Below are 10,472 nucleotides of genomic sequence, written 5' to 3' on the forward strand. Positions count from 1 at the left end.
GGCTGTACGCGAATCATTTGAGTTAATATTTCCCTATCAATTGTGATCGTGAGTCATATGCAGCCGGTTTCAGATATGGTTATGTCTTTCTACACTTGAATAAAATGTTGAATCTGTCAAAATCCGGCCTTGATGTTTCATGCTCTATAATTGAAACGGATCTGATATGCAGTCCCGTCATTTTTGTCTTCCTTGTCGGCCGGACACAGGCTCGTTAAACAACTAAACTTAATGTCTGTTTCCAAAGGAGCAGGTGCTGTGTACTGTCGTGAATTAAAGACACAAAACCTTTCCATATTCCATATTCCAAATAGAATAGGTCTTCAGCAACCCATGCTTGCCGTAAAAAAGTGACTGTGCTTGTCGTAAGAGGCGGCCAACGGGATCGGGTTGTCAGGCATGCTGACTTGGTTGATGCATGTCATCGTATCCCAATTACATTGATCGATGCTTATGATGTCAATCACTGGATTGTCTTGTCCAGACTCGATTACTTACAGACCGCCGTCATATAGCTGGAATATTGCTGAGTGCGGCGTTAAACAACAAATATAGAAACAATCATAACGTTTTATGCGTCCCTCTTTAGTTTTTCGGAAGGCGCATTAAACGACATGTACCCCTCGTGATACTGATACAACTTATGTTGGGCGTAAAAGGAAAACGAGGGATACTAATTATATGTATAGATCACTGAAAATCAGTGATGACACCAGGTGTTCGCGAGTGAAGCTTTCTCTTGGTACTGGGCGATATACTTTCGCTTTTATCCTTGATAGTTAGACTAGGTCCGGAGTAACCTATGCCTGTCTCGGGAGGCGACAGGAAGGATCGGGTGACCTGCATCACTTCGGGCTTTCCTCCCACATTAGGGTGACACGCCGCGATATAACTGGAATACTGTTAAAAGCGGCGTTAAACCCAACTCACTCACTCACTCACTCACTCTATAGGATGCAACAGTGTAGACATCTACTTACAGAGACAGGAATTCGCCAGTAACACCAATAATTCAAACATGCTGACCGTCTCCATGGCTGTACGCAAATCATTTGAGTTTATATTTTCCTATCAATTGTGATCGTGAGTCATATGCAGCCGGTTGCAGATTCAACGATAGCTCATTCGCTAAGCAGTTATGGATCTCACTACAAACAAATAAGACTCAGTAGTGTCAAAACGGTCAATAAGACAATGAAATGTTGAATCTGTCAAAATCCGGCCTTGATGTTTCATGCTCTATAATTGAAACGGATCTGATATGCAGTCTCGTCATTTGTGTTTCCCTTGTCGGCCGGACACAGGCTCGTGAAACTACTAAACTGTTCATCAAATGTAGAACGAAAGGCCTATTTCCAAAGGAGCAGGCGTGGTGTACTGTCGTGAAACTGATACACATAAATCATAGCCACAAAACATTTACATATCCATTAGTTTTATGCGTCCCTCGTTAGGTCTTCAAAAGGCGCATAAAGCCACGTGTACCCCTGGTGATACTACATACTGATATTGGGCATAAAAGGAAAATGAGGGGTACAAATTATATGAATAGATCACTGAAAATCAGAGATGACACCAGGTGTTCGCGAGTGAAGCTTTCTCCTGGTACTGGGCAATATACTTTCGCTTTTCTCCTTGATAGTTAGACTACGTCCGGAGTAACCTATCTTTTATCCTCGATAGTTAGACTAGGTCCGGAGTAACCTATCTTTTATCCTTGATAGTTAGACTAGGTCCGGAGTAACCTATGCCTGTCTCGGGAGGACACGGGAAGGATCGGGTGGCTGGCCTCGGCTGGTTACATGCATCGGATCCCGAAGGGTTTGGGCGTCTCTCATAATGTCATTCACTGGTTTGTCTGATTAATTACAGGACACCATGATGTAGCTTGTTCTATATGTTGTCGAGATCTACGACTGCTGAACGGTGTCCAATGTTTAGAACTCAGATGAAAGCCACGACCACAGGTAAATACAAGACAAACAGAGGACTACAATCAGGGCGTATGTGGGATTCGAACATTCCATCATCGGATCCTGGCACGACTCGGGGACGCAACACTCGAATGTGTGTTTTGCGTCTGCCGAGGAATTAACTGACCACAGGTTGACAGACTGAGCAAAGTAAAGTTTTCAAACAAGGAGTGTTTCCTCTGCATCGAAAACAACCAAACTGTCTGGAAGTAAATGGACAAAAGGGACAGGTATAATTAAACTTTACCCATAGGTTCTTCCATTTTGATTATAGGTAGAAATTGTATAGCTGAGTAAGGTACAGAAGAACTTGAGATTCTACATAAGTCTTTTGTGCCTAGTATAGATAAGGTCTACCTCGAAAATCCCATTTATCTATAATACTTTTCATCATATTGTGCTTAACATATGATCTATAAGTGAAATGGATGCAAATGATCATTACAAATTACAAACATAATGCTCTTTTCTTGTTGATACACATATGGACAAACACATGATAGGAGGCAGATTTTATTGCAGGCAAAGCATGGTGACAGGTCTTTTTTACAAGTTGTTTATAATCAAAAATCAATTTATCAGTGAATAATCGTGTCCTGTCAATTGTCCTTGAATTAACTGTGCTTACATCAAGGGTTCCTGTAATAAAATATGGTAGACCAGCTCCAATCTTGTATTTTGTGACCCTACATCCTTTGTTTAAAATTCAGACCAAGATGTTTATGCACTGTTCAATGCCATTACAAGGTGTTTACAATAACTAAAAACGACAAAACCCTTTCCATAATCCTTTCCCAAACATAACATAGTCTACAAGCACCATGCACAATATACAATGGTCCGTAGAGTGGAAGGTCGTTAGTTCGATCCCCTGGCCCCGTCACACCAAAAGATGTTATAAGATGGTACTTGCTGTTACCCGGCCTGGCGCTCAGCATCATACAGCCATGACCCGTCGGATCGGTGTCTGTTCAATCCGCCTGAGGCCGTGTTGTCCATTTTCAACTACAGCATGGTATCTCAGTGGGTTAAGCACGGACTAGTAGCCACAAACATGCATGGACGTGAAGATCCGGGGTACAATAGGTCTTCACCAACCAATGCTTGGACTTTGCTTGTCGTAAGAGGCGACTTTGCTTGTCGTAAGAGGCGACTAACGGGGTCGGGTGGTCAGGCTCGCTGACTTGGTTGATGCATGTCATCGGTCCAAATTGCGTGGATCGATGCTCATGATGTCAATCACTTGATTATCCGATCCATACTCGATTATTTACAGACCGACGTCATACAGCTGGAATATTGCTGAATTCGGCCTTTAACAACAAACAAACAAAGCATGCACATCTATAATTGAAGTAAACATAATCTTGAACGCGACGTTAAACCCCATTTGACATCACCACATACTATAAATGTCACTAAATGATCACCACGTCAAAAAGTAAACGTTACAAATGACATGGATGAGGAGTTCCACATTCCATCAGATGACGCTATCAATGTTAATGTCAGGTGTGCATTCGTGACCAACTCGTGTTATTCCGGGACAAGCCGAATAGCGCCTCGTGCCCCTCTCGTGGCCATTTTTGCGACCGGGTTCCGTCTTAGCGCAAACGGGCACAAAACAATTGTCAACTCGTTGCGTAATGTTTAACATATATGTCGCCATATATTATATATATTTCTGATGCAATTAAAAGCACATCGGGACATGCAGATTTATACAATATGATTGACCACATTTAACTGTGTCTTGGGTATATTTTTAGATGCAAGACATATATAAAATCATAAATTGTTTCTTAGGGAAATCATACGCGCATTCTGATTGGTTTGTCGTATTTTCGCACACAACATTCATCGATAGGGGGACGAGTCTTCTTGCAGGTTACGGAAAGAGGCGAGTGGTGACGAATGGTCATGTGTGGTCACCAACGATATGGACAGTACAAGATGCAAAATGGTCTTTAAAAACACTGTCTCCTTAAAAAATAGTGCAATAAACAAAGCAAGACGAAGCAATGACACTATGTCAGCAAGGCTGGCATGACTGGTTTATCGAGTCTGTCGGTGAACAGGCACTAGGTAGTAATCATTGCATCCTGCTGCTCCCTGGTCACGTGGGTCATCCGGCATGTGGTAGTGAGGTCTAGCAGCATCTCCTTCTGGTAATCCGATTGGCTGCTGGACACGTGACTCATCCAGTTGAGAGTAGTAGACCACGCCCTTATCGTCTCCTTCGTTGGACGTGGAGCCCGCGTGTCCTGACCTCCTGAAACACGATAATGCTCAGTCAGAACGAATGGATAATATTGTTGTTTTTCTGCTTTTGTTGATATGTCTCACAAGATGTATACATTATGACAAATACTGGTTCAAGCCCGTGTTCTTATTATTTACCTTTTAACACAAATAGCCATGATGAAACCAACAGAGACAAACCCTGTGACAAAGCCAACACACACAAACAGAATCTGGGTGTGACGTTCACCTGCAATGAAAAGGAAACAATGGACATATGTTATCCAGGACAAAACAGAATATCCTGACGTCGGAGTGCCTGGGGACAGATAAGACGCGTAAAGATCCGGGGTAGAATTGGTCTTCAGCAACCCATGTTTGCCGTAAAAGGCCGCCACACTTGTCATATAGCTAGAATATTGCTGAGTTCGGCGTTAAACAACAAGCAAACAACTGAAGACACAACTTCGCGCGTAAGACCCCAACATGATGCAGTTCACAAAAAATAACCCATTTACTAGAATCAGTATGGCTGCAGTGTTGACCAGGTGTCATATTTAGGAGGATTTTTTTTAAAACGGCCATCAGTGGATTACTAAACTGCGTGACATTACGTGACATTACGAGATACGATGCCTCAGAGTAATCATTAATCTATGCGCCCATCCAACCTTCCCCAACACCCACCAACACCCTCCCTCCACCCTCCACACCCCACCCACCCCCCACCCCCGAGATGCGTTCCTGACGTACTTATGACGTAAATATGTAGATATTAACCACCTGCAACAGATGTAGTGATAAATACAATAGTACTATGTTCTTAATAATTCAACACTCTTCACCTGACGAAGATCGTGGCGCCACATGTGTGTCATGAGTCTCTGGTTCTGAAACAAAAAAAATTAAATGATATAAGGGGCATATAGATCAATGCAATAACAATGTAGGACAAAGACGTCCAGTTTGACCAACTCAAGTTTTAAACTATGTTTTTCTTTTCAGTTGACGTTTTCTCATTCGAAAGAAAATAAATAAGATGTCAGAAGAATGTATTCATTGAACCATGTTCGATAAACATTATAATACATACACAATATATTTTGATTCATATTTTGTTTCCTCTCCAAATACAACATGCCCTGAATGGTCTAGGAACATCAACTCCGCTGCTTGCAATTTACATAAGGCTAATATCATTATTGGAATCTCCCTATTTATTATGGTTGAGAAAGAGGTGCGTCCTTCAAGTATTACTTCTGCTTGATGCGGTTCACCTGTTTTAATCCGATATGGAAGAGGAATAACTTGGTGAATTTGGAATAAAATTGAGTCTCTCCAACAGACCATAGAGTAAAGATTTTATTAAACAATCGCATTTTAACCCATCAGCTCGTGGTAAGTTAGTTACCATACTTTATACATACATGATAGATTATTTTTCATTTCCTTAGCACTGTACGTTGATACTCATAACGTTTCGTTTTTTCGTTGGTGTCAATCTAACTTTCAAAGTATGTCAGCTTAATTTTGTGAATAATTAAGTTGAATGAGTGAGCGAGCATATATAGACAAGTAGAAATAGTGAGTGAGTGAGAGAGTATGGCATTACGCCACAATTAAGCAGTATCACGGCGGGGGACACCAGAAATGGGCTTCACACATCGTACCCATGTCGGGAATCGAACCCGGGTTTAACCACTAGTCTACCCCACCGCCTCTCCAAGTAGAAATAGCAAAGGACATACCCTTACATGTGACTGTAACGTCAGAGCCGTTGTGTCCTGTAGAAAAGGAAGATAATTAATTAACGAAGACGTTTAATATAAATGATAACATTACACATTTTGTCATCAAAGGTACATTATTAAATAATTACCTTCCAGTCTCATCCATATCTTGTCAGGGAGATAGTCACGGATAACATCCACCTGTAAACTCCACTCTGGTTGGCTGATGGTAATCTCCTTCATGAAGTGGACTGCCTGGTCGCCACCATGGATTGTGTACACTGTACGTGTCTTGTCCCTGATGGACAGTGTGGTCACGTGGCTGTTGCCCAGTCTGACGTCCAGCAGGGTGACGCGGCTCACAGCTCCACTGACTGTACAGATGCAGGTGCTTGTTTCCAGAGATGACATCTTCATTCGGTTGCTGCTGATGTCGACCTCCTTGCCTGTTTCGGTCTTGTTGTCACACAACAAGATACTCGCAACTTGGTCTGAAAAGTCATATCACGATTGATAAGTTCTTCATGAGGAAGGGTGGTCGGGTATCCTAGTGGTTAAAGCGTTCGCTCGTCACGCTGAAGACCCGGGTTCGACTCCCGATATGGGTACAATCTGTACCCCGCCGTGATATTGCTGGAATATTGCTAAAAGCGGTATAAAACTACACTCACTCACCCACTCACTGTGTGAGGAGTCATAAATTTGATTTGTTAACAAGGGATGATGCTTTGATTTAAACATGATATATAGGAAAGTATATAATCAATGATTATGGTCGTATTTGCATATGTGAATATAAGTGTGCACATCTGAAACTATGTATATGTAATTATATATATCCATGCATACACTCCTTCGGAAATATACAATGCTTCAATATTAAATGATAAATGGTAAGACAACTGCAGTAGGGTTTCCAGTTGCCAGTGACAAATCCCCGGGTAGAGCATGTTCCTTGAACACTTGCCACGTGGAAATTCCGGCTTAGAATAGATCCCTAGCAACCTAGGTCGAGCGAGGCGACTTCATATTTGGCCGATCGTCGTACAGCTCGAATATTGTTAATTGCTGCATTAAACGACAAACAAACCACTTTACTTTGGAGTCTCAGATATTTGGGTCAACTTGTTATTAAGAGTACAACGCGATTACAGAAAGGAATCAAACAGAGATCAACATAGAGACTTGAATGTTTAGAATAGTCTGGTCAGCTGGCAGTTTCGGTACGTTTGCTTCGTGACATTCAGATTCCACTATTGTAGTATGTGAGTCGATCTATGTAATGAGCATCACCTTGAAAACTAGTGCACAAAGACGTTGTTTCAGTGGTAACATGGCACAAACTAAAACAAACGTTGAACATAGTCTCGCTTAAAGTTAAAAATCTTCACTATATGTCCCTGTAAATGGCAGGCTGTAATTTACCTTTGACACACTGATGCATTACCACCAGATGTGACGGGCGTTTCTTTTTCTCTCCTACTGGGAGGTCCTTCAGACCATGGACAGTGTTAACCAAACAAATAACCTTTTGGAGTGTCATCACATGTTTTAGGTCAGTCTGTTATTTCGTGTACAATATGAACGCAGAAAGGAATGAATGAATATAAAATACAAATGTGAGTGGCGAGGGTAGGACCACAACGTCTACAACGTGGAGCATACTCTTAACATTAAATCTTGAACGAAATATTGCCATAGCTATATCACGCTCTTTACCTTTTACACACTGATTCAATACAACCAGATGTGACGGGCGTTTCTTTGTCTTTCCCACTGGGAGGTCCTTCAAACCATGGATAGAGGAACTCGTGTCACTCTCCAGGATACAGTACCTCTTCTGACTACACTCCTCCAGAACCTCTATGATCGCTGCCTGATAAGCCCTCTTCTGATGCACATCCGATGCGTTTAACAAACATTCCCCAACGTCATAATATTCACCATTGAATTTTTCTACACAGGAACTGTAGCCTGCATTACTGTCGTCACCGTCCTTACTTACATGAGCTCTTTGCAAGAAGCGTTCGACCAACACTGATTCATTTCTGGGACACTTGATCTCTTTACTCCCCTGATTGTAACAAACGCTAATAACGTCCCCTTCTATATTTGCCACATCCACTTTGTCACAAATGATGGAACCTGAAGTATAACAGAAAAAAGTTCATGAGCTTATTTCACAAAGATTATTGATTTGTATTTTGAATTCAGGAACAGGGACGTTCAGGACAACGTCAGTGTGAAGAGTAAGTATATAGTCAACGTCGCATTGGCAATAACAGAGTCACGCAGTTTTCAGTGTGCAGATGGCATCCGGCGGGAAAAGAAACAGAAGGAAAAAAAGAGGTTTCATATTACCTATTGAAGGTGGTCAAAACGTACAATGTAAAACCAAAGGGCTAACATACAGTCTTAAGGCTTTGACGATGTACACCAAATATTTGACAACATTTAAACATTGAGAGCAAACTGAAAACTCGAAAAACTGAAATATTGGAAAAGGGTCCATGAGGTTGCAGATAAGAAGGCAACCGTCACATAAAGTCATATTGTAATTAAAAGACACTCTTACTAATGACCTATTTCAAATAATAAATGCTGCATAAAACACGTTATACGCAGATTTAATATTTGAAACGCATTTATACAATAAACATCAAAGATCAAACATCAACACAGCTCCCCGCTGTATATGTCAACTATAGTGGAATCTAATCCTACCTGCAACACAGAGATATAAGTAGCATTTAATTGCTTCCAGTTCACTTGAAGAACGCATTTATGTATACGACCGTGTTTCTAAACACATTTGGATTGTCAAACTTGATACTTTTTTTCAAGAAGCGCGAAATACAGATGGACGGCGGAAATTTAAGAAATAAGTTAATTCTTTCGGCTGAGGGAAGAGTTGACTCACCATACCAGAGCCATACAGCTTTAAAGAGAGAGCATATTCAAAACACTACAGGTTCATAACAAATACAGTTGACCTCAAAACATTATCACCATGAAATTACCAGTGGCATGGATTGTTTCATTGAAATATGGTGTCCCCCGCTGTGATATTGCTGGAATATTGCTGAAAGCGGCGTGAATATTAGTCACAAGTACATTAAACTTAAGTAAATCGTTGTTAGACCTCACATTTTCTTTAACCTGTTTGATTGTCAAATACAGTCGATCTTTTTATATGGCGAAGAATTATGGGGCTGTCGAGAGTTTTTTTCTATCGAAAAGGTTCACAAAAGATTTCTTAATGTGGACTTGTCAACTCCCAGTAATATGGTTTATGGTGAATGTGGGACGTTCACACTATATATAACATCTTGTACTCGATACCTACGCTATTGGCTGAAGTTATTATGTGTACCTGAACATCGTTTGCCAAGGAAAGCCTATAATATGCTGGTATATCTTGATAATATTGGGAAGAACACATGGGCTTCCCGTATACTTTTAACTCTTATTAATTTTGGCTTTGGGTTCATATGGATCTCGCAATTTATTGGTGACATGAATATGTTTTTACAACAATTTCGTATTCGCGCTGTAGATATGTTCCGACAGGATTGGCATTCTACACTTTTAGGAAGTTCGAGATACGACACATATCATAATAAGTTTCTCCTTGAACCAGAGTCGTATCTTTGAAATTTTAGATGCAAACACCACAGCAGTACATCTATACGCTTTAGGCTTGATCTGAGTGATTAAAAAGAGAATAGAGGAAGATATTTAGATATTGAAAAGTCACTAAGAATTTGCCTCGTCTGTAACCTTGGTGCTGAAGACGAATTTCAAAGTAACTGTATGTCTATGTAACTCACTTGTATATTGGCCAATTGCCTTTCATAAAAAATACCATTGAATTGAAGTGAATTAAATTGAGTAATGCTAACAGGAAATCGGCCTAGATGATGTTTTTGCATCTCAATGAAGTGGTTCAAGCATTATGGGGAAGGTTTAGGTTTGGGTACATGAAGCGAATATAGATTTTGATTATAACCGATCTTCAGTAATCCCAAATTCGCCATTGCAACCTGCAGAAAATATCATCCGATACCTGAACACTCCTAATTGTGCCATATTAGAATGGAAACCACCTGTGTTATCATTACAGGTTTTGAACTTTGATTCGATATTTCTTTTGTTTAATTCGAAACCACACGCTGAACATATCTAATCTACGTGTGAATCCTCTACATTGAAAACGCGAGGTTTATCTCCCAGTTCTACATCGCTGGAGTCCAGGACAGGTCAGATTGCAAGATTCAAAAATGTCATGGAAAAATAGTTTTAAAATTCATGATTAGGGTTATCCATGTTTGACAAATGGTCGCCTGCTCAACAACGACTAAAATACGTTTATCAGTAAATTGCATTTGAGTCAAGCATTAGGGGGGAAGGAGGAACTTTAGCGACGGACACACTATCCATTATCATTATCAAACAATACGTAATGTGATGAACAGGCCAATTGTTATTTGTGCGCATTAATCTACTTACCAGAGCAATAGGATACCAT

General features: G+C 40.7%; 1 protein-coding gene across 1 annotated transcript; it reads right to left on the reverse strand.

Annotated features, from left to right (window-relative positions):
* Positions 1-4,028: 4,028 nt before the first annotated feature.
* On the reverse strand, positions 4,029-10,472 carry LOC139476056 (uncharacterized). The gene is made up of 7 exons (XM_071259293.1): positions 10,454-10,472; positions 7,664-8,089; positions 6,094-6,435; positions 5,963-5,998; positions 5,060-5,104; positions 4,374-4,464; positions 4,029-4,245 (listed from the first exon to the last, which is right to left on the reverse strand). The coding sequence occupies exons 1-7, from the start codon at positions 10,470-10,472 to the stop codon at positions 4,029-4,031; spliced, it is 1,176 nt and encodes a 391-aa protein (XP_071115394.1).

This window comes from Haliotis cracherodii, unplaced genomic scaffold, assembly GCF_022045235.1.
Source record: "Haliotis cracherodii isolate W230 unplaced genomic scaffold, xgHalCrac1.p SCAF_3, whole genome shotgun sequence".
Taxonomy (NCBI): Eukaryota; Metazoa; Mollusca; class Gastropoda; order Lepetellida; family Haliotidae; genus Haliotis; species Haliotis cracherodii.